The 25,529-nt window shown below is 39.6% G+C and overlaps 1 protein-coding gene across 1 annotated transcript in view; it reads left to right on the top strand.

Annotated features, from left to right (window-relative positions):
• The first annotated feature begins 4,293 nt into the window (after positions 1-4,293).
• ube2f (ubiquitin-conjugating enzyme E2F (putative)) overlaps positions 4,294-25,529 on the top strand; it is a 44,913-nt gene continuing 23,677 nt past the window's right edge. Inside the window, exons 1-7 of the mRNA XM_080479076.1 lie at positions 4,294-4,545; positions 7,908-8,094; positions 11,443-11,472; positions 15,355-15,420; positions 21,242-21,309; positions 24,699-24,769; positions 24,907-24,964. Coding sequence (XP_080335202.1) covers positions 7,980-8,094; positions 11,443-11,472; positions 15,355-15,420; positions 21,242-21,309; positions 24,699-24,769; positions 24,907-24,964 — 408 coding nt within the window. The 5' untranslated portion in view covers positions 4,294-4,545; positions 7,908-7,979. The remainder of the gene's footprint in view (positions 4,546-7,907; positions 8,095-11,442; positions 11,473-15,354; positions 15,421-21,241; positions 21,310-24,698; positions 24,770-24,906; positions 24,965-25,529) is intronic.

Raw genomic sequence — 25,529 nt, 5'->3', positions numbered from 1 at the left:
TTACTATCTACTGCTAACTAACAGCTTTAATCCAGATTATAGAGGATCTTCCTTTGAATAACTTCATCTGAATACAATGATCATACAGCGCTCGGCCCAACTGCAGCACACAAAAATAATGCACAATATTTTGATATACTTAACTGTGAGGAACTATAATAACACATGTTCTTTCTCCATATCACATCATTTTCAACAACTAATGCAGGTGTCTTCAGCCTGTGGTTCTGGAGCCATGCATGGCTCTTCAGCCCCTCTGTAGTGGCTCTCTGAAACTTTCACAACATTTTGTTTTCATTTTATTTATTTTTTTATGTTAATACCACATGATGCTTTCACAAATGGTCTGGCTAAATGCAGCAAAAGAAGGGAAATGGCTAAAGTGGCCTTAAGAGCTAAATCTGGAATAATTGTACAGGAAAATGTCAAAATGAGCTACAAAAGACAAAATAAATAAATAAATAATAAATTGAATACAAATTCGAATAAAACATATATCTAAAATATAACTATGAAACATCATGAATGCAAGGTACATTTTTAGTATGTAAAGCAAATTTAATCTAATTTTATTTTTTTGAGGTTTTTCTTTATTTCAGATCACAAACAACTGCTCTTTTGGTCATAAAGGTTGTGGAGCCCCAAACTAGTGAAATAACTGAATTGAAGCGGTGGGATATGCCCCATCACTCTCCTTAATCTCTGATCTAAGCTTATTAGAGCTGTCCCTCTGAGGGCAGTCGTGGGGAGAGTGATGAGGTGGCTGTTCCGGTCTTATCAGTCTTATGTGTCAGGAAAAGGCTCTTGCCATGTGGTTGTCTTTATAAAGCAGCAGGACTTGTGTAACAGGATGCACTGTGGCAGAGACCATAGTGTTTGTGGAGCAGATTCTGCTGTGTGTCAGAATGCATCCTCTTAAGCCTGACCAGTGTTGCAGCTCAAACACAAAAAAATATTTTTATTCCACATTTGCTTAGTTTGTCACTGTCAGGTTGCTCTCCTTCAGCTTGTAGATTTGAGCTGAATTGAGTTCTGTGAACCTGATGAACTCAGTGACCCATCAGCTGACTGTTGGCCAAATGGAATGAACTGAAATGAAATGCTGAAGCCAAGGCATTCGAACCTGCCGTCTGAATCCATTTCCCAGTGTAACTGTGGGTTATCTATTCAGATTCTACCCTAAAGGTGTTGTGCATGTAGAATATTTGGATGATTTTTGTGGCTGCCATGCTCTGCAGCAATCTTTTTATTTTTTATTTATTTGTGATTGTGAGCTCTGATAGCCAGTGCAATGGAGAGTGATAAAATCACACTAAACCATACAGTGACGAATGCTTTAAAATAAGAGCAAAACATTGTGATCATGGGAACAAATTTTTATGGGATTCTTTATTTTCTTATTGACCTTGTACATTATGAAGAACAACAATGTTCAGGTCTGATATGAATGCATCAATAAATTATAAACACTCTGCCTGCTTGAGGCTTTTCTAAGTTTTGTCATGTGGCTTCACCAAGTGCCTCTATGTCCCACTCTTAAGAAATTGTAACCTACTTTTCAGAACGGATCAATTTCACATAATAATAGCTAATTCGTTTTGTATATTAACAAATATAGATGTCAGCTAGATACAAAGAGTTTTCATATACGTATATTAGCTGACAGACAGTGTTGACGTAGAGAGGAGATGAACATGAAAATGCATAGATGTACTCGATACCTTCAAGACGACAGAAACTCGGCTTCTCCGCAACACAGAAGCTGTCGACAGTTCTTATCTTTTTACCTTCGATACGCAGGCAGCCGCTGCTAGGCTTCAAACATCAAAGTTGACAGAGAGTAATTAAACATTTAATTTTCCAAGGTTTATAAAACGATAAACACAAATCTGAAATCCCTCAAGAGGGCATCTTCTGATAGTTAATTGTGCCCCTTGGGAGGAAAAGCACGACAAATTGACACACACAAACACACACACACACACACACACACACACACACACACACACACACACACACACACACACACACACACACACACACACAAAGGCTTTACTCTGTGGTTGAGCTAAAACATCCAGAAGTGACAGTAATATTTCATTTCAAAGTTCATGCGTTCATATTTTCTGCACTGGAACTTCTCCTCAGGTCATTGAAAGAGAAGGTGGAAACTTTTAATTGTTGATTTCGGAGAAGTATCTTCTTCATGCCTCACAGTGAATGATTCCCAGTTCAAGTCAAGACTTGGGGGCCTTTCTTTGCAGAGTCAGTTACAGAACCCAATTGGATAAAGCAGTAAAGAAGATGGATAGATGCAGTTCATTGCTGGTTCCTTTTCTTTTTTATTATTTACTGATTTGTATTATTTCATTGTGCACATGGTAATGTAATCCCTGCCTTTTACCACTCAGGTTGTCAAAACTTTATTTTTTTTTGTTATTTCTCTAACAACTACCGTAGTTACAGCACTTGTATAAATAAACCCAAATGTCCATTTTGTCTCCAGTTGACATCCGCTGAATAACAAAAGTGAAGCGGAGTATGCATCATGAGTGCACGAGGACTGCGCTGTCAAAGAGGCAAATTCTTTTAGTGCATGAGCATCCCAAAGAGCCCGATGGCCACCAGCTGTCTAAACAGATGTAGATGAAATGCAAAATAGTCGCTTGCTCCAAGATTAATGGGCTCATCCGTTTTAAAGCCTTCATTTGGCCAGACGAGTCAGTCAAAAGCATGTTCTTCTTCATGGTTATGTTCCCAGGATATTCTTGGGTTTATAAAGATGGGCAGGGTGAATGTTTTTCATTATTTATGGGGAGTAAATTGGGTTCATTTCAGAAAAATGAGTCAGACATACAGAGGATATACTGTCAAACAGAGAGTTGTATTATTTCATTTTGCAAGCATACTCCTTATTTCAGCAAAGGAAATGAAAGGACAAAGAGTTGACAAAGCAATTTAAACAAGCAAAAAGAGCTTTAAAACTTCATTACAACTTATAATCGAATTAGTGTTACAAATGAATCTGATCAATATATTTATGCAATTTTACAGGTGCACCGATTGCTTAGCTCAGTGGTTCCCAACGTTTTTTTTTAAGTGATCCAAATTTTTCTCATTGTAAATTTAAGTGACCCCACCTCACCACAGCCTGTACAATCTTTGGATTTACACACCAACTTGGGGTGTTTGGTGGACTGGTGCTGCTTCTGCTTGCATGCACTTTCCTTCACCAGTTGAACACCGCAAAAGAAGCATTCTGTTCTAATTTTGTCAATTGCTTGGATAAAGCCTTATTGTATATAACCTTCTTGGCACACTGTTTTTTTTAAATTTATTTTGGACTGATTCATCTTTCTCTTTAGCCTGACCTGCTGCCACTTTGTCTCCTGCTGCTTACTTTACGAGCTTACATTTGTGTAGATTAGAGATACTTTTAATTTTCCTTTTTAGAATAAATTACACACTTTAATGTATGCTTAGTAGTTTCGTGACACACAAAATTAAATACAGACTCATGTATTAGACTTAAAAAATTTTTTTTTTTTAATGGTTTTGTACTCCACAGAATCGACAAGGCTTTGTGAGCCTTAATAAATCTTTGGTGCCTCCCATAAGGCTCAGCCCACCTGGTCGGGAATCACTGGCATATAATGACTCTTTCAAAGGAAAAGCACCCATCAACAGTGGTTTGCGGTCTTGACTCACAACAAGACTGCCAAGGGTTCAAATGTTCTTTATGTGTGGAGTTTACATGTTCTTCCAGTGTCTGCGTAAGTATCCTCAAGGTACAGTACTGATACTCAGATTTCCTCCCAAGGTTTAAAAACATGCATGTAAGGTCAATTATTGATTCTAAATTACCCCCAAGTGTGAATGTGTGATTATCCTGAGATGGACTGGGTACCTGGGTGCCCTGCCATTGCCCACAGTTCCATGACCCTGCACAGGATAAAAATAGGATAGAAGATGGATGGAAGAATGTTGTAACTGCACCAAAAATTTCATGTTGAGTTCAAAAGACTGTATTTACTCTCTCATTATTGGGATAATGAGACATTGGGACATGCAGTATAAAATTATATTACAGTAATAAAATTCACTAAAAGTCGAGTTCTTGCATGACATTCTCTCAGACTGGATTGAATCAAAAACTGTGTATAATGGGATATTAAAATTTTCTTTTTATGCAGGATTTATTTTGTCTAGCTTTTAATAATTGATCATGTATGTCTGTACGCATTTAACATATTTACAGCATGTAATATTAAGCGGAACTATTTATCTGCTGCCATGTCTACCCGGACAACAATAAGGACCGGCATTCTCCTCTTTTCCGCTGCCGATATCGCCGGAGTGAAGTTCTGACAGCTGATTCCCCAAAACAACTTTTATCCGTCTCCGAGCCTGCAACTCCCGGTTTCTGCGGGCACCGAGAGCCGGACGTCGCTCCAGCCGTTGTCCGGAGGTTCACACGGCGCCTTGCAACAGAGGAGGCGGCGGCTGATGATGGTGTAGCAGGGATTGCTAGCTCTGAGACAGCAGGTAACGAGAGGCGCTCACACGGCACACACACACACAGCCTCCAGCTGGCTCACACACACCCAGGATCACACACTCTGCCAGCAACCAGCCAGGATTCGAAGGAGAGATGTTTATTTAGTAGAAATCCTCTGGACTGAGAGTGTCTGTAGCCCGAGACGAGGCGTCCAGCTAGCCGTGATTAGCAGTGTTAGCAGCACCGGGTCCAGGCGGTGACTTCCAAAAGTTGCTGCAGCGTTCATGAATTCAGTTTTGCAGGACGTTTGGTCATTTTAGCCTCTCTGTTGCTTTCTGTGTGAGTGTTATTAAAACTTACAAGGATTTGTGTCGCTTGTGCTTTTTGGATGTGGCTGATTAGCTGAAGTAACTCAATGTAATTAAGGTTTATACAAATACATCTCAGATTCTCTTGTACAATATGAAACATCCAGACCCCCGAGGTCCTCAGGAAGAGGTTTACTAAGTGTTCCCAGAGTCGGTAGAAACAAGGTGGGGCAGCTTTTAGTTCCTACGATCCTCACCTGTAGAACAGACTTCCTGAACACCTGAGGACTGCTGACACATTCACTTCTTTTAAATCAACACTAAAAACGATATTATTTGGTCTGGCTTTCAAATAAACAATGTTTCCTTTGTTTTTTTACAGTCTTCTTTATAAAAATGTATTCGAATTTATCTTCTTATAAAGCACTGTGAATTTCCTTGCATCTGAACGGTGCTCTATCAATAAATTTGCCTTGTGTCGCCTCGTGCACCATGGTAGAGCCAGGGCGACTTGGTAAACAGCCGATTTTTCTGTGGTCCTGTGGTTTTTTTTAACATGTCTGCTCCGACGGCCGCAACTGTGACCCCAACTGCTGTTCGGCTTACCTCCAGATAGTCTGTGGCTGGTGAGTGACAGCAGAGGCAGGTGGGCTTAGTGACACACATTTGAAATCTCCCCTCCGACAACTGATACCTCCACTCGCTGCTTCCCCTCCTATGCCTGCATGAGCTCATCCTGATCAGTCAGACAACAACTCCCTGAAAGGCTGCAACACTGCTCCAGTGTCCATGATTCTGTACCACAGTGAAACATTCAGAGCTCTGTCACGCATGACATACTCATTAAAAGCAGTAAGGGTCTTTTGACTCAGCCAAACCTTGTGCTGTAAGTACTATGAACAGGGGCTGTTGTGCTGGAAAAGGAAAAGTGGGGATTGTGTAGTTTGTCGTGAGGTAGAATACACAATGCTCCGCTTCCACTTGCACCGCATGTTTCTACACATTCTGACCATTTCTGAGTTCGTCAGGCTTTTGGTGCATTCATGCAGCCTGCAACCTGAAACGTTAACGCTTGTTTTGTGTTCTACTGATACATACTGAGCCTTGAAATGAAAACCCCTGAAACAGGGAAAATTGGTTGCCAGATCAAGATATATACCAATGCTTTCATTAGCAACACTTAATTAATTTCATTCATATCTATGCATTTCACTCATTTGGATTCGCACTTTGATCTTCTACTGTTATTTTGTAGCTTGCTGAGTTTTCGGGAGAAACAAGCCTATTTTATTTAACTTCATAGTTTTAAGACAGAATTCCAGCTTCAGAAAGAAATTGCTCTGAAATTGATCCAGTAAAGGTTTGATAGACTCAACAGACAAATACTTTTTCTTTAGAGTGAGCCCATTTACATGCACATTAACTTAGCTGCTCATTATCTGAATGTGGAGTTATCGCATTATTCATGCAAGCATGGTTGATCAGATAAGTTTCTCCTCGAGACGCTGATACTCCTTGTGGATGTGTATGACCCTGTTAATCTGAGTTATTTTTGTCCTTTTACATCTGTATTTGCGTTCAAACGGAGGTCAATTTGTCAAAATATGAACAAATGACAACAAGCACGATGTGCTGCAGTGGAAAGTTTATGGAAGGCCCCGCGTGGAGTGAAACGGAGAAAACTGTCGACACCGCTAGAGCCAACACCAAGGATGTGGGCGACGTCATGGCCAACTAGACAAGATGTTTTGAAAATAACAGGAAGGTTGAGTTTTACGTCACTGCAGATGCGCACACGTCCTCCAGATCAAATCGGATGATTCGCTGAGTTTTTTTAAAAGACGAGGGTTTTCAATAACCGCATTTTTTAAGTGGATGTAATTTTGTTAGATTTGTTTGTTACAATCATCTGTTTACTTCCAGTTATCAGAATCAATTAAAAACATATAGGATTAGATAGGCAATTTACACTGTATGACTCAAAGTCTGAAATTTCCTTCAACTGTTCCTTTTGATGGGAATTTAAACTAACATTCATTATTCCGTTTGTATGGTTACCTACGATTTGTACTTAATGAATCATATGAGTATTTTCTAAAGCTGAACTGTGTTTTCTTGCCATTCACTCAGAAAATATTCTACGTTCTACTGTACTTCTAAAGGTCGCGATAAACTTCCCCATGAACTAAGTCATGGTTAACAAACATCCAGTCTTTTTCTTGCTTTGTCTGCTGGAAATGACTTTTGAAAATGACAAAAATTCACAGCACCTTGGGTTATGCTTACTGCAGGCAGATATTTACATTTGATCTTTCTAGTCAATTCATATCGTCATTGAGATAACCGCAGTTAATTTGTAGTTGCGGTCGGTTGAGCCGCAGTGTGTTGTGTGTCTCTACAGAAGCATCTCTTATTGCAAATGGCACATATCAGGGTCAAACTCTTTATCATTTTACTCTTATTGAACTGTGGCACAGTCCTCAGTTTATTGCTTCAAAAGGTTAATTAGGAGCTGGCTTGATCATCATTAATATTCTCTTTAACCCATTGAAGTCTACTCTCTCTTATTTATGTGCGCCATTAAAGTTTAACTGTAGTAATATTTAATACACACGCAGATTTTTTTCCCCCCAATAATTCTTCATGTGGTAGCCCTCAAAAGAGATCCTTTCATCTTCTATAACACTGATGTCCTCTGGGAATTCTTTATGGGGAATGCTTTACTTATTTGAGCTGATCACTAATAGGAGTATATCGACTTATTTATTTCCCTACTGCATTATGTGCAGCCGCACCGTGGTGAAGTGGTTTGAACTCTTGGCTCAGAGTGAGATCATTTTCCAGTTCAATTTTGGGCTTCACCTCCTTTTCTGTGTTCGGTTTGGATCTTTTTCCATTGTGTGCACGGGTGGGCTTTCTCTGGGTGTGCCAGGTTCCTCCAAAAGTAGAGACGTGCCTGTCGGGTGAATTGAAAGTGCCGGAAAGCGTCAGCATCTTGGAGAAAGCAGTTCTAAAAGATGGAATTAAAGTGTTAGTTTTCTCTGGTGCCCTATAACGATGACGCTGAGAAACGTGCTCCCTGTGGTGTGTGTGATTGGCAGGAGTTTGAGCAGCGGTGCAGCGCAGCGCAGCTCGGTGTGGGGCGGACTGAGGCATATCACTGCGGCGTAGCCATGCTTACACTGGCCAGTAAGCTGAAGAAGGACGACGGAGGAAAGACGGGTCGTGCCTCCGGAGCCTCAGACTCCACCCACAGGGTCTCCATCAGAGACCGCCTCCTTACCAAAGGTACCCGAGTTCCCTTTGCCCGTCGTAGTTCTTTCTTTTAAAAATACCACTTTTTTTTTTTTTGATTGGAAAAAATAACTACTGACACAAAGATAGAAGTAGTTTTTCCCCTCAGACTTTATACATTATGCTTTATACACTATTTTCATATAGTGAAACCAGTCTCACTGCCTAGTTTTTGAAGAACATGATTACAGACTTTGTATCACTATTGGTGCATTCTGTGTATTCTCTATACATATATCATAAATGAGCACCTTTTTATTTGAATTATGGCAACTATTGATGCACAATGATATCGGCACAACATCACTACCTGTTGATAAACAGATTTATTTTTTTATAAGTATTGACATAACGGATGTCGCCACAAATCCGATATTGTGCATCCCTAATGGTCACTACAGTAAACGTCTCTGTATAAGATGATGATTCCGACTGCCAGACTCAACCTGAGTTACTTTCTATGCACGTCAGAACATGATTTACTTATTTTAGTTCTGAAGATCTTCTTTCTTAAAATGATTTTTTTTTTTTGGTTTAAAAAAAAAAAAACAACCTGAGTAACGTATACATTCTTAATAATGCATGACTGACACATCAGACTGTAGTGATTAGCTGCAAGTTAAAAAAGAAAACCAAAGAGAACTAACGTGAGGTGCTATAACACAGAGTCTCAGTTAACTGTGGGTTTTCGTCTTTGCTTGTGCAAAATGCCCACCCCGGCGCCACCAGTGAGGAATAATTAACAGTATCATTAGTTTGTCACTGTTGCTTTGGTGACGCTCCACATTGTGCTTAATAAAGGCTGCCACTGGTGAAGCCCTATATTACCGGGTATTATTTATTTATTTATTTTTAATCCGACACCAAACAGGCCTTTCACGTCCATATACAATATAGCAGTGGTCTGCAACTTGCCTGTGCCCGAGGTTGTTTCTAAAACAGACTTTCACATGTGAAAGAAAACCACAATAAGTAATCTTTAGACGAGAGCAGACCTGGTGAGCTGCTGTGTGCTCTTTAATGTTTTGGCACACAAGAGACCCTTTTCTTTCCACTACAGGTCCACCTTCTTTTCGACACCTGCACTAAACGGCTCCCTGGGGCATCCTGATTATTGCCCAATAATGAGCACGTGTGCGAGCGGAGGCATGAAGCGAGTGATGTATAGTGCATGTAATCTATTTGAGCTGCGGCGCTGATTTGCCAGACTCGTGTCACAGCTTCACTTTCTGCACTGGAGGTGTCGGGTGCGGCTCGGATCTCATTTTCAGTCGTGTCATACTTGTGAAGATTTACCTCAGGCTGACAGGACGAGCTGACAAGATCTTGCCGTCGGACTGTAAACAGGAGCGATTTCAACGTCCGCGTATCCCTTTGCCAAAATCTTATTTATATTGGGAATATGACCCATGACCCACTGATTCATTCACTGCACCACCTGTGTGTCCCCTCATGGAATGATTCCACCAAATGTTTTGCAACAACTAAGCAGAAAGGAAGTGGACACGCATTTATTTGACGAGATTCAACTATTCTTCGTCTAATCGTCGTTATCTTCAAACCAAAAGCTGAATGGAGTGGAGATCAGCAACTCATTTCACCTCCATGAAAGAGGACAGGCTTGATATCGATGTGCACACACTGATGTTTGATTAACATGATATCCAGAGTGCTTGAGGAAAAAGAAACCAGCTCTCTAATGAGGTCTTATAATTACTTTTAGTTAAAAAAAAACCATCTCATTATAAAAGTCTTAATGAAGAATTATGGTAATAATTATAATGGTCATTTTCACAATGAAGAACTCTTCATCGAATTTGAACTGGTAGATGAAATGTTAACGTCAGTTGATTTATATAAATGTACATCAAGGAGAGAAGGTGGGAAGTCCTGGAATTTTAGCTGGGCTTTAGAGTTGTTTATTGCAAAAACTGAATATATTCTGTGCTCTATTGTTCATGCTCGTTCCTGTATTTGTTCCTCTTAATTAAGAACTTAAGAATTCATATGTCAATGTTAGTAAAGTGCAGGATTTGACCGTTTGATTTTACAACGTCATATAGTCGAGTCATTTTCGCAGCAGCAAGCTTTGAAGTATCGTCCAGATATTCATCATCCTCATGCTGTGGGGAATTTCTGAGGAAAAAAATCATAATAGTGATGTAAGTGAAGTATCAAGCAATATTTTTTATTTCATTGAGGCTTTCATGATCTAGATGTGATTTTAAATTAAGTGTGTAAAATAAATTTGACCATAATAAACCATAAGTGTGCAGTGGTTGCAATGCCTTGTATTAACTCCTACCGGCTTCACTGGAGAAGTTTAAATGGTTGTTTCAGACACAATCCAAACGGTCATTAACAATATAATTGTGAAAATATAGCTTCACTTTACGTACATTTATAAGGACGCTACCAGCGGTTGCATATATCACAAGGAAGCTCAATACGTGCTGATCCAATTAAAAAGACATATCAACACTTTTGTCTGACTAGAATGATAGAATAGCTGTCAGATGAGCTGAGTCCATGTACATTGCACACTTGTTCAACTTCGCGAACAAAATAATGTGTTCACATTCATGCACTGACTAAATCCGATGATATTAAAGTGAAAAGTCGACCTGGTTACTCGACCTCATGTACATGTAAACGGGGCAATTCAAAAAGAATTCAATCACTCCGACAAAGTGACCATGTAAAAAATGCTGCAATCTCTCTGGGGGGGGGGTAAAGCTTGGGCTGTGTCCTGCTAAAATACAAAACAACTGCAAAGTAGCCGACCTCTTACACTGACCACTGCGTAGACCAGAGGATGAAAATAGATCCGTGCGAGTATCCTTAACATCCCTAATTAGGAGTCTCTGCAGATCTCGAAAGAATGCTCATATAAATGATAATGGAGAATTCTGTGGAAAAAACCCAAAACAAAAAACAGAGAAACTCTCCAGGCAGGAAAAAAGGTGTTAAACTCAAATCATCAGAGGAATGTGTGTCAGCGATGTGGAAACGGAACACAACCCGGGAGCTTTTAAAAATGCAGCGAGACTTCTCCCAGAGGCAGCGCCAGCAAAACAAACCCAGCCTCCTTTCTTTAACTGTTGTCCTCTTAGATTCACTCTTTTTTTTTTTTTTTTTTTGTCCTCCTTCCATCCCACTGCACCAGTCACTCAGGACAATACTTTTTTTTTTTTTTACCAGATGCACATTACACAAGACCGTTTAATACAGAGGAACGGGTTCGTTTATAAAAAAAAAAACAACAACCAAAAAAACCTTGTAAATTGTTGTTTTGTTTCCTGTTTTCATCTCTCACTCTTTGTTCTTGTTTCTTCTCCACAGAAGTTGCAGAACTTGAAGCCAATCTCCCCAGTAAGTCTCACACACACACACACACACTCACACACACACACACACACACACACACACACACACACACACACACACACACACACACACACACACACACACACACACACACACACAGCTGTATGTCTTCCTCCAGTCAATACGACTGAAAGTTTGACGGCTGAATAACGGACTCAATATGCTATAAATTCTTCTCGTGTCCTCCCGGTTCTTAAATTCTCGGCAGGCGAAACAGATTGGAAGCAGTGAAAGATCAAACTCAGACGTGCCTCAGACTTTAATCATTTTTGATCATAATTGAAACTGTAGATTTGTGATTGTTCACTGTCTGTTTATAGTACATCAATTACATGCTGGTCACTTGTAAAGGCTAAACACCGCCAGCAAAAAGTTCTCGCTTCCTCTGTTTCACAATAAAAGCTATTCCTTTGAAACCTGAGGTGAAAATCTCCAGGTGTTTAAGATGAGCGATGTTTTGTTTTGCCTAACTTGTCTTACTTGTCACAGTTTATTTCATCATCTTCATCACATATGATAATATATTTTACTGTAAACTCTGTTCTTATAACAGTATGTTTTATAAACAATAATTGTGAAAGTATCTTCATCGTCACTGACTAATGAGAAATCAGCAAGTTATATTTTTATTATTGTATTCTTTTAACTTCTGAACTTAGGTGTATTTCAACCGCCCCCTTTTTTTTTTTTTTTACTTGAATGAATTAAATCAGTACTTTTACAAGAGTCTTGATGCATCACTTACGTAGAAAGTACTGTTCCCAACGGGGATTTATATGTGTCCATTATAAAAATAAAGCTTCGATAATGTCGAAACATGATGTATTTGATATCTTTTAGCCAGATTGCCCAGCCCGACCTCGCCAATGTCGACTTCCTAAGCCCGCACTGAGTCATAAGCTGGTTGTGCTTGTGGGCCTGAAAAGCTGTAGTGTTTGTTTGTTATGGTTCCGGCCTTGGGAGGAATTCGATCAAACAGACCCTCCTTTCCGCCTGCCACTATTGAAGTGCACGCTTTCACGAGAGGACTTCCATCCCGCCGCCGCACGTCGGCTCGCTCTCCGTCAGCCGTGCGGTTAGTTCCGTGCGCTTGTTTTTGTTTGTGGTCTGATAGAGTTTGCTCTCACAGCTGAGGACCACCAGAGAGGGTGTCGGATCAGGCTCACAACGTGTCAACTGGGAAGAAACAGAGCTCATTAGTGGGCTTCCACTTCAGTCTCATACATGTTCAACAAAAGGCGCAACTCGTTCGGGGAAATTACAATCCGTAAATGTCACGATTCATAAATGTAAGTGGAAGATCGGACGGTTACCGCCCCGCCAATTATTAAAAATTCAGATTACAAGAAAATCGGCAGATTAATGGGTAATAATGTATTTTATATGCACTTTTATAGATTTATAGAAACTGCTGTTCACTGGAGCTAACAGATTATGCATAACAAAGCCTAATTGTTATTTTGTCTTATTTAATCAGTAATAAAGCTGCGATCTTGCAGCCTGGAACTGGGCTCATTACCTTTTGGGGGAAAGTTCCACTTCCTATTGTACAGGGTTCCTACGACGGTAACAAAAAATTCAACGGGGCTTCAATGCTGCAGTCAGACAAACAAGCTTTGCTTTACTTAAACCAAGAGGAGGCGACGAAATGAAGAGCAGGAGCTACCTTGTTTTGGCGATACACACCTGCTGGATTTCTCTGTCTGCCCTTTATACGTTAAGAAATAAATTAGAACTGTTGCTTAAAAACTGTATAATGACGCTGGGAAACCTTGCGCCTTCCCAGGTTCAGTAATCTTTGACTTTCAAAAAGTTTTGAGTTTGGCAGCCCATCTGTTTCCTCCCCACTCAGATTGAAGCTTTCTTTCATTCCACTGACTCGTGAGTCCTTAACCTAATGGTTTCTTGCAAATGCACATCAGTCATCGCTGGATAATGTGTTTCAACCGAGTGATCCATCTAACCCGTGCTCCTTCTCTGAAAACAATAGAAAGAAGTCCAAACTATTCGATTTGAATTTCCCGAGGCTTCGGCACTGTGCTTTATTAAAATGTGACTTGGATCTCGGCCGGCCTTATGTCATGGATGGATTAGTTTTATTGTTGGCAGACCGGAAACAGAGCCCCCGGAAAAGGGGAGGAAGTGGGATCAGTGCCTATATATTGTAATTGAACAGTGGTGTTGTCAAAACACCATAAGAACACCGTGAGTCTGTGTGTATGGGATTATTTTGAACTTTTTTACTTTTTCTAATAGTATCCCACAGAAATGTTGCTGCATTGTTGTTGTAGCCCCTAAAGCAGCACTTTTCATTCCACCCCCTTATCTTCATATACACAGAGATTTGGCCGTCATGGGGAAATGTCTTTCCACTATGTACAAAATAATGGATAGAGGAATAAGAGGTAAAATAAAGGCAGATAAGCCCATGAATGCAAGGTGTTTGTGAGTTACTGCAGGGAAACTAGGATTAAGAGGGACTACAAGGGCTAAACCTGAAGATGGTGGCTTGATTTATAAAAACATTATTTCAACTGTAAATGTTTCTTATGATGCATGTGTTGAAGTTATGTTCTCGTGGTCTGTATTTATTTTTGAGAATCTAGAAACACTTTCCCCTTTAGGTGATTCAATCTTGTGATTTATGGTGTTTGAGCCATTGGGAACTGCAGTGTTACAGCAGCATCACTTCACGCTCCATACGGACTAAAAACAGACATTACTCTTCATTAAAAAGCAAATCGATCACAGTTGATAAAAATAGATAGAAACTGCAAAAATTATATATCCAAATATTTATATATAATCTGAGGGCGTCCCACTTTCTCATCAATTGTTTCTACGGCAGGAGGTATTTGATTTATCTTCCAAAGCTTCTTTAACATCAAATGTAGCTCTTTATTATCAAAGTAAAGCACAGCTGTCAACTCTCACCTTAGGATCAATTCCACATGGTTAACTCTTAAACGCACACACCACACACCTCCACCTTCACACTAAGAAGTACATTTAGGTTGGATTCTGGACATCTGGTGTTTTCAAAATGAAATGTATGATGATTATTGTAACAACGTACCCCTAAAGCAACAAATCTGATTTGTTTGTGAGTGACTGCTGTTGACTACAATGTAGATGCTATAACTTTCTGTAAACTTCTGCAGTTTTGTATTCAAATGAGACATTTTGATTAAATTATTTACTAGTTTTGTATATGACCTCCCTCTCCCCTTATACTGTACTTTCATCACAAAATGCACCCTGCATATAATACTAAAACAAGGCATTTTTCCAAAGTTAAAAATAAGTGGGTGTAATTGCACAGCAGGGGATAAGGTAACATTACAGCACTCTGTTGGATCATTAAAATGCCTTTGGGCTGCAGGAGGGAGAGACTAGCTTGTATTTTTTAGAATATCAGTCTGTCGCTGTGCGTTCCTTCTTAGAAACATTTAACTCATGGAGTACATACACACTCATTAGACATTAAATGGAGGTTTAAAAAAAAAAAAAACTGCAGCTGCACTGAGCAGTTAGTTTGCAAACTTGATTACCCATGGTGGAGCAGTTGAGATGCAGTACCGGCCCACAAACACCAGGGGGGAATATGGTGCCACAGGGACTCCTGAGGGCAAGCCGTAAATCCTGCAGTCAGTGCAGATGCACTGAACTTACTGTGGCTTTGGAAGGATTTAATGAAAATACAATATGCTATTGATTTGAATGCCTTTATTTGCCACAGTGATAAAAATGTAATGGCGGCCCTTCATGCGCCTGCCTTCTGGATTTAACCTCTGACTCCTTAACAGCTAATGAACTGTCTCTCTGTCTGTCCCCCTCTCCCCTCCACCCACCTCTGTCTGTGTGCAGGTACATGCAAAGCCAATTTCCCAGATGAGGATAAGCTGCATCATTTTCAGCTGGCGGTGTCTCCTGGTAAGAGAACAAGTGAGATTATCATGTGATAACATGTAATAATAAAATGACTTTCAGTTAATGCCATTTTGTGTTCTCGGCTGTCACGGTACAGCTTGAATCTATATAACTGATCACACAGGGTTTTTTGGGGGGTATTTTCTGAGACCTGTTTGCCGTTTTCCTTCCAGTTCCATCTGTCCTGAAGTATTCCCTCACAATGGCACTCATGTCTTCCTGTACCTCCACATTACTGCTGCACCATCATTAGTCCCCCAAACCCATTCTGCCCACTCAGCAGTGTCCTCAACTAAGTGGGCTTCCTGTCGAACATTGTACAACCTAAACACAACGGTGTGGAATGACCAGCGTCTCTGGAGGCTGCCTTACCTCTCACTTCCTATTTGTCATATACCAACTTTCTCGTCTCTTAAGCACAATGTCACCTTCTCCCATCCCTCATTTCCAGCCCATGTGCAATACAATATGAGGAGGATACAAGCCATTAACTGTATGTATGAGGAATAAAGATGGAGAGTCATGTAGAAATAGCAGACAATTTCACTGTTAAAAAATTCTGCAGATTTCTTTTGGTATTTATCTATGAAAATTGCATCTTGACTGTTTTCAAACATTTAATCAGTCGAGTGCAGTTAAGTGACGTCTGAGCCGTTCTTCAGACACAGAAATATTGCTGCATCGAAGCTCAATGGGGCTGAAAAAGCTCCCAGATAATCAGACAAGCACAAAACAAACTAGTTGTTTCACCAGATTATATAAATCGTGTAATAGTATAATAATCCTATTATTAATCGGCCCCAAGGCTGAGAAGCTGCGAGTACACACTGGGTCAAAGTTGACTCAGGAAATGGGTTTGTCAAGTGTATATGTCCAGGCATTGTTTAAGAAATTTTTTTTAATTTTAATCACGCTATTAGGCTTTTTCTCATAACCCTTTATGTTCTATATTGATATGATTATTTGAATGCAATATTAATAGAATATGAATTCATAGAAATTGTAAAGGTAATCGTTTGAAATGGTTTTAAAATAGTTGTCACCAAGTAATTATTAGGAATGGAAGTGATTGGATTACTCTAGTTTCCCCAAAACCAGACAATTGCAAGCAAAATTGACCACAATCTCAACATGAAGGCAATTTTAATGAAACTTACTGGTGCAAAATGCAGTGAAATGTCCCCAAAAACTCTTTCCAAACTCACTCCATAGGCTTCTGCATTGCGTCACGCCTATCACTGCCGCCACCACAGATTCAGTTTATATTTTAATGAGTCACAAGTTCTTTAGAATTCGTGAGCGTGTATCCTTGTGTGCATGTCGGTCCCTTTGTGAGTCATTGACGCACTTTAACTTCGGGTTTGCTCGCAACAAAAGCTTGACGCGGCAATAACTGCGGGGAAAAGGAGCGATCGGCAATTAGAGGACGTGTTTGCTGGTTCTTTTTAAGAGGCGCTGATCTGGAGATTGACTTCTCAGAGGAAGACTTGTTCAATTATTCAAAACGTCTGTCTCCGTCAGTGTAACCACCCTCCCACCCGTGCACCTCACCGCAAACACCGACCACTAAACTCTGTCACACACTCCCCACCTTTCTCTCTCTTTGTCTCTCACTGATTCTCACAACTTCTGGGTGTTTAGTCGGTCGCCTTCTCAAGGTGTCTGCTCTGCTCGTCAACGTGACTCGCACACCTTAAGGCGAGATTTCTGTTTAAAGTTAGTGGAAGCAGAAAGCGTCCCATCCAGCGGTGTAATGTAAAAAGCCAATTATGCATTTTCCTGTTTTTCTTGCTTCCGTGTCAGTTTGCGTTTCATAACGTGGATGGATGGTCTCTACAAATAAACTTGGGTTTGCGCTGAGGGGAACTTTATTGGTCAGGCAGGAAAAATGCAAAGGGAACTAGCCTCAGGATGCAGGCTGTCTAATATCTGTAATACCCCAAACCAGTGTGAGACAAAGCCCATCCTGACTTGTTATGTTGGAGAATTTCTCGCTCAAGGCTTACGTAAGCACTCCTTTACAACCACTATGCTTCTTCTCCCCCTTTTTGTTATGTCATGTTCTCTTTTTATTTTACATGTTTCATGAGGCATATCTCCACATCTGATTGACACTAGTTCAATATAGTTTTAAAACTTTATAGGGCATCTGCAAGCCATTGGTTGTTTACTGGAGAGGAGTTATAGGGATTGAAGCTAATATTGAGGGGAGGAAAGAAAGTTCTATCTTTGATATTCATCATAATTATGTGTTAACCTCATTGTGTTGCATAAACCTGTTCTGGTATAAACAAATCTCTTAATTCAAATGATGATGAATTGAATTCCTCCTCTATAATGAAAATCTGAATGCATCAAAAATAATAGCTCTTTTCAAGTCTTACAGGACAAATAGTGGAAAAAAAGAGATAATGTTCTGAATAACTCTTTAAGTTTTAGGCGATGCTTCAAGAAAATGGCTCCAACTGAATTTTCACTCACAATATCAACAATAAAACAGCCTCACAAAGATAATAGTTTCTCAAATAATAGCTTCTTCAGTCTGTGAATGGCTTTGTTTATCTTCACTTTCTTCAAAAAGCATCATTTGTTGTTTTCTTGGCAGGTTAGACGCAGTGCTGCTTCAACCTTCATTTGTCTGATTCTAGATTATCTCAAACTATTTGTTGAGTGTTATAGTTCCATCCAATGAAAACTGCTTTAAAAAAATGTGTATGTTAAGTACGAGATTCAGAAGAGGTACAAACTGCTGTCAATTATCAGTCAAAATGAAGTTAAACAATGTGAAACTTACTGAATATATGTCGGAAATATGTAATGAAATGTGTTCAAGTTTGGATTGCTCAGTGCTGGTGCAGGTTTCAAGATGGTAAAGAGACCGGTTATTTAAAAAAAAAAAAAAAAAAAAAAAAAAAGGATGTTTTTCCAAGCAAAAAAGTCTTGTGTGTCAGTATTTTTGGCGTGTCTTCTCTTTAATTTTTTGGTACTTTAAAAAGAGCTACGTGCTTTTCTCCAATTAAAATTCTAGATTGGCATTTTTGACGGTCTTTTGAATTTATAAACCGTCGCAAAACTAAATCTTTCCAAACTCAGGTGCTGCTTACACGACAGTGTTCCAATAGAAAATGCCTCGATTTCAGAAAAGTCTCACGTCTAAACGAGGCCTTGTGTGTCAGTTTGCTGTTGCGCCCCATATATATACTCATTCAGAGAAAAAGCTCAAGCTCCTGTGAGCATGAGAACGATCTTGAATGTGAATGAGGACTCGCTCTCTGGCCTGATTGGAGGCGTGTGTTTATCCAGTTGAAGGTTGAAGTAAAATTCTGGAGGGGGAAAGAAAAAATCAAAAGTTATGTTTACGTGAATGCTTTAATCGGCAAACTATGCTTGAATTGGTTTGCAAGTCTGAGGCATTTTAGGGTTAGTTAGCGGTCATGGTTAGAAAGTGCACGACAGCATGAGGTTAATATAGCTGTTAAAATACGTAGGATCCACTGCCGCTATCATATCTTCCACTCTGCTTTATACCGTTTCTTTTTGCATGTGTTTAGTCTGCGATTACATGCATATTGTGGTCTTTAAAAGCACATTATAATGATTTGAAATGATGGCGCTGCTTTCTGTAACTTGCTTTGAGGCTATTTACTCAGATCAACATGATGAACAAAAGATCAATTATGGGAATAGTGACGAGCACTTTTCGGAAAGCTGCCAGTTAATTTTTTTTGTTGCCAGATAACCAAAAGGAGGCCGCGGAGGCTGTGCGGTCATGAGAAGTTCAGTTCTGCACTGAGGTCTGTGCAGAGCCTCAAGCAACGTCACAACGATGTGTGTTTCTCACACACACACACACACACACACACACACACACACACACACACACACACACACACACACACACACACACACACACACACACACACACACTTCAGCAACCTGGATTGAAGCTCTCTGGTTGTTTTATTTTACACCTCCACCAACATTCTGACTAGATTGAGCCATATTTCAGCTTTCAATGTCAAGTGAACCCAAATACTTTATCAATTCAATATTTGTATACAAGGGGGGAAAAAATCACTTTAACGCTCTTTCACCAATGCTGCTTTTAAAACATTTTTTACTCCTCTGAATTCCACCCAGCATGTCATTTTGCTCTTTGTCTGAAATGCAACAAATGATATGTTTGTTGTAGCAACATTATCAAACCGACTGTCAAAACCAAAGTCATGAAATCCATTTCTCTCGGTCTCTCACGCCCCGTGTTTGGTTCGTTTGCGTCGCCAGTCCATCAGAATTACACAGAGCAGTAGGTCAGAATGTACCCTGTTGTTCAGAAGTAGGCAACTCATCGCCGAAGATGGAAAATATGCCCTTCATCAGCTCATCTTTTAATTACAGCATTTTTTTTTTTTTGTGTGTTGGGCTTCCACATCATGCTTGTGTTTCTGCATGCGTCTTTGGAATAATCAGAAACATCAATTATCTTTCGTCTCTCGAGTGACGCTCTCTGTGCATCACTCAGCCCGGTTCTGCCTTCTTCAAGGGAAATATGAAATGAACCGAAACAGGATAGTTGTTTGTTTAGTTTTTTCCTTGCAAGATTGTCCTTTGCTCCAAACAGAGTGTCATAATTGTTTCCAACAAGAGGTGCATTTTTCTTTTGAATCGTCGGGGAAAAAAAAAAAAGAAGCTGCACAGCAATCATACAATGACAATGACAATTTCCTGACTTTAAAGGTTAAACTTAATGTGTATTTGTCTTGTATCTCCATCCTGCTCAATTTATACTCGCATCCCATTTATAGTACACAGAAGGCTGTTTATGTGGTCTAATTAAATTGAACTTCCATGACGTGCATGTGCAGTAGCCGCGTTTTCCTCTATCTACATGGAGACGGAGTTATAGTGTTTTCGGAAAAAAAATTCCACCTTGGGAGCCGCTTTCAAGAAATTGCTTTTTTATTCGCTCTGGGCGCCATCGTTTTCTAAACGGACCCCCAAAAACACAACGAAAGTTCCGCGTTTTTCAAACGTTGTTGTGTAAATGAGGCCCAAGGATTAAAATCACCGCGAGGCTTTAGTTTTAAATCTGTGAACCTGCTGCACCGGCTCTGTCGAGTCTCATGCCTCTCCTTGGCTCATGAGACGACGGCAGTTACGTTAAATGTCATCCAGCTAATTAAAGGCTCCACTTGAGGAGCCCATTCATTCCGAAGTAGCCTTTAGTTGTCTCTGAAAGTGACATGTGGGACGAAAGAGAGACGGTTGGTATGTGTCGTCCAGACTGCCAAGCTGAAATGTTTCATCAGTCACCTGGTAACGCTTTTTAAAAAAAAAAAAAAAAAAATTATTTCTGTATCTTAAAAATAAAAGAAGATCAAATCGCCTCAAAGCACATGGGGCGAGTTCTGCTTTTGAATAATATTTGAACATACTAACAGCACAGCTCCATACATTTTATCCTGATTTTCAAAATTTAGGTTGATTTTCCTTGAGTTTTACAGTGTGATTGTGATAAGTCCCTTTTAGAGCTCGCTTGGTTAAAACATGTCTATTATTCTGTGATCAGTCGAAAAGAAAAACCTCTGAACATGTGGTAGTTTAGTTCTCTAGCGAAAGCAACGCAATCATGCACAGATCTGACATTGTTTGACGCAAATGTCATAACGTTTACTTTGCTTTTCCTCCGTTAACATATCTCTGTAAGTATTTCTCGTTCAGTTTGAATTTCAGAAGTGACGCTGACGCATTTGTGAACCTTGAAAATTTGCTGCATGCTGATTGACTGAAGTACGTGACCGTAATCCCTCCTTTTCTCTTCCAGATGAGGGTTACTACCAAAGCGGGAGGTTTCAATTTGAAATAGATGTCCCTGAAGCCTATAACATGGTGGTGAGTAGTCCAATTATCTCCCGTGGCTCGGTCTGAAAAGTCCAGTTGTGTGTCCTCCTTTGTGCAGCTGTGTATTCCCCTGCCTACCTCGCCCTTTGTCCCTCCTGTATTTGTACTTGTTGCTCATGCTTTATCTCCCTGTGCCAGTTTGTCCTCTCTGTGGATCTTTTTATCTGTGTTTTCTTGCTTTTCACCCAGTGTTTACACCCACACCCACACACACCTCTGTTTGCAGTGGTGTTTCTTAGTATGATTAAGTGGTTAATCAGTTTTGACTGAGAACGGTTGATGACTTAATTTGGAAAATGTATAGCGGTTATATTTCTTTTGTGTCTTTATTAAAAGGAAAAATGTGACATGCATAAGTAATGGTTGAAAAAAAGTGTACAAAAAGATAATACAAATAAGGTGCACATGTGTGTGTGTAAAGTTTCAAGTAAGGAAAATTATTTTGAATAAAGGAAAGTGTTGACTAACGAATATATTAATGAAGCAGTAATAAAATCAATGACATTACGACACAGGTTGGCACAGCTATATTTACCATTGATCCAAATGTATTGTAATAATTGTGATTATATACAAATGTCCGTCTACTTGCCATTGTTAATGTTTATAGTGTATCATTTTCTGCATGCATGCATGTGGCTTCATTACAAAAACACACAGCATTCACTAGTGATCCTACATTACAACGTCACGGTCACTGTTTCTTCCCATTTCTGTGTAAATGTACATCGTTTTCAAAACGTCGACGTGTAAATGCAATACCATTCTGAAACGGAAATGCTAAAACGATGCGTTTTCACTTGAAACGTTGTCGTGGGAACAGGACATTAAGTGGGTCAGTAGTAGTTGTAAGTTTTCAAACCGTATTGGGCCCAGATCTAGGTGAGGAATGAGCAGGGATCCAAACTGTTCGACTCATTGAGGAAGAGTTGGAAATCAGTATAGGACTTTCCGGACGAGGGAGTGAGGGCACATAGCACACTTGATTTAGTGTTCCATCTTTGCTGGAAATGACCATGTAAAAATATGTAATTGATATCCAGAGGAGGGAAGATGAGTCAATCTACAAATATTTTTAAGGAGGACACAACATTCATTTGGTAGATACACTCTACTCTCATTTTAATGTTATAATTTTTCAGAAGTGGTGAAGCTGCTTTTATGAATAGCTTATATTTTTATTACATTGCTTTATTGTGTTATTATCAGTTATTGTGGGAAGTTCCCTGCACTTGACGCTAATGGTACTTTCCTGAACAGAGACGCCAGAAAAGACATTTAACCGGAAGAGATGAATCAAGTTGGCAGCTAAGTATGTCTATAGCCTTTTGGCTGCAAGTCTATAATCTGTATATGGAGGCATTTGCACATAAAAAAGATTTGTTTCATGAATGATCTCTTCTTTTGCTGCTGTTAATTTGAGTTGAATTCAAAGAGTTGGATCATGAGGTCTTTTTTAAACCCCTTTTTGCAGTCGGGTTGAGAAACGAGGTGTCGTAGCTTGATGATAACTGCCTTGCATCACTGGTTCTGGTTCTCTTGTCAACATGTCACTTTATTAGAGGCCAGAGTAGATGAGCTAACTTTTCTGGACTGGAGCAGCTGAAACTTTCTACCTCGGGTAGAAAGTTTATCAGCGGAGCAGAGGTTTTGAGGTATTTTGCACCTTTTCATAACTCAGGCAGGCTGAGAAGAAGGAAGTCTTCTTTTTTTTTTTTTTTTTTTTTTTTATTCTTCAAATTGAACTCCTAATTCTTTTTAATCTTTTTTTTTTTTATGATTGACCATTTGAATGTGGTGGCTGGATACCAGATAAAGTATTAGGTTATATATTTAAGCTCCAAGTTAGATATGAATATGGGTATGCACACAGCCATCAGTCTGCATTCTGTGTTCATTACATCCATATGTCAACCAACCGTTTCGTACCACCAGGGGTCATGGGGCTGGTCAGATATGAAGCGAATAATGAAAAAAATAAAAATAAAAAAGCCAAAACAATATACTTTTATACTGCCAGCATGTTACTTTAGTGAAGTGTTGCCTGTTGTATTGTCTCACAGACATTCTAACACAATGCACACATCGAAGGGATGTTTACACTTTTCGAAGGCAAGACTAAATCGCAAGTATCGGCGAAGTACTCAATGTCTTTATTGAACTTCCATCATGCCGGTGGAAAACTAAGGGTTACCTTAGATTCAAGTGGAGGGTTTCTGTTTTGAAGCCGTTTGGTCGTAGGTTTGTTGTTGGTGTCATTGCCCAGTTGCGTCACCCAACTTCGAGTGAGGTTCAGCTGGTTGACAGCCACCCTGTGTAGGATTCCCTGTTGCCCTGTCAATGATTCAAGTTTTCAAAGGGTCTGATGATGATGCTCCTTCCACCATACTTCACAATTGCCATGTTTATTTCTTTATGTTGGTATGTAGTTCGACTTTCAGGCCAGTTTCATCCTTCCATGGACACTTTACCTGTTTTGATCTCTAAAATGAGTGATTCCTTCAAATCGTCAGCTGTTACTCTATTTCCCGTTTGCTGAATTGAGTCTCCCACATTGTACCTTTGGTGCTTGACTTTGGTGACTTATATTGAGAGTAGTCACTCTTCTAAAGTGTCTCTATTTGGGGACAACTGGTCTGTGTGCTGCTGCTGAATATCTGAAGTCTTTGTTATAGTTCTTTTTATGTTCTTCCAGCTTCAGGCACTTCAGCAGTTCTTCACTTTAATTCTTAAGGGTTTGCGGTTCTGCTGAGGCATGGTGCACATCAGCAGATGTTTCTTGTGAATAGCGCAGTCAATAGGTTTAAGTTTAGTTTCTTTTTAGATCTCATTAGATTGACAGGACTCCACATTTGATAGCTCCTGACTTCATCCTGCCGTTCCTTAAGAAGCTTAATTCTTTTTCCCACCAGCACTACATGTTTAATACATGTTCTCAGTAATGACATTATATATTCCCATTATTTGTGTGGTATTTGGTTAAACACTTTGTTTGTCGATAATTGTGACTTAGATGTCAGTTGGATCACATTTCAGAACCAGTTAATGTAAACGAAAAAACGTTTTGCTGGAGCAGTGCTCAAGGATAAGTGTGGCGTTGTATTACATTGCGAAAAAAATCCATTTGATGTGTGGATACATTCAATTAAATGTTCGCCACCTTGTTATTTGAAATCTCACTTATTTTTACTTGCTTTTTATTATTCCTCGTTACTATTACTTTCATTTCACTCATGGACATTTCTTCCCTTCAAATAAATTGCTCTTTCTTAGAAGACTTTAAAGACATTCATATGCATGTTCTTTTTTTTTTCCCCCAAGCATTGCATTTTTGTTTGAAAATAATCATTTCTTGCTGTTCTTTTTCTGCCAATCTCCAGCCTCCTAAAGTGAAATGCCTGACCAGAATATGGCATCCAAATATCACAGAAAATGGAGAGATTTGTTTAAGGTAAGGGTGCCTGTATTTCATCTGGCCTCTGGAGCTCAGCCAATGCACGAGGGGCAGAGGGATAAAACATATCAAGCTGTGTCTTCTCGATAATTCTATGAATGTCTACAAACTTTGCATTTCTTCTTTTTCTGCAGCTTACTGCGCGAACACTCTATCGATGGTACTGGCTGGGCCCCCACGAGGACATTAAAGGTGAAACTGTTGCATCTATTAAGTAGAACGTGCTTTTTTTTAATTGTTGCTTTTGTGAGAGTGTTTTGTGTTTACAGCTATTTTGTGAGTGTATTCAGTCAGTAGTATCCAACCTGTCAAAAAAAAAAAAAAGATGAAGTCCACAAAATCACACAGCCTTACGTTTTCCGTATTTAATTTGCTCACGTAAAAGAATTTACACGACAATTGAAAATAGAAAAAGTGATAATAGAAAACTTGCGTTTCAGTTTGGGTTTTGCGTTTTCACTTGAAATGTTGTGTAAACGGGGCCTAAGACAGACCTGGGAAACTGCCCCTCTCTCAAGGTTTGTGTTTCTGTATGTTGGTGTGTGTTCACTAGTATTAATCTTCACCGTGATGCTTGAATACCTGAATTGTGAAACACCTTTACTACACAATGTCCAGCCAGTGACTGGATGGTTTTCTTTAGTTTTTCTTACCTTTTTAATACTGTAAACGTGAACTTTGCTGAACATCGCCACTGAATTACAGGTCAACCCGGCACAGCAATTAAAACAGATCCCAAGCCACAGCATACGAAGCA

The sequence above is a fragment of the Lipophrys pholis genome, assembly GCF_963383615.2.
Source record: "Lipophrys pholis genome assembly, chromosome: 13".
Lineage (NCBI taxonomy): Eukaryota > Metazoa > Chordata > Actinopteri > Blenniiformes > Blenniidae > Lipophrys > Lipophrys pholis.
Note: the sequence above shows the minus strand (reverse complement) of the source record. Positions and strands in the feature narration are given on the sequence as shown.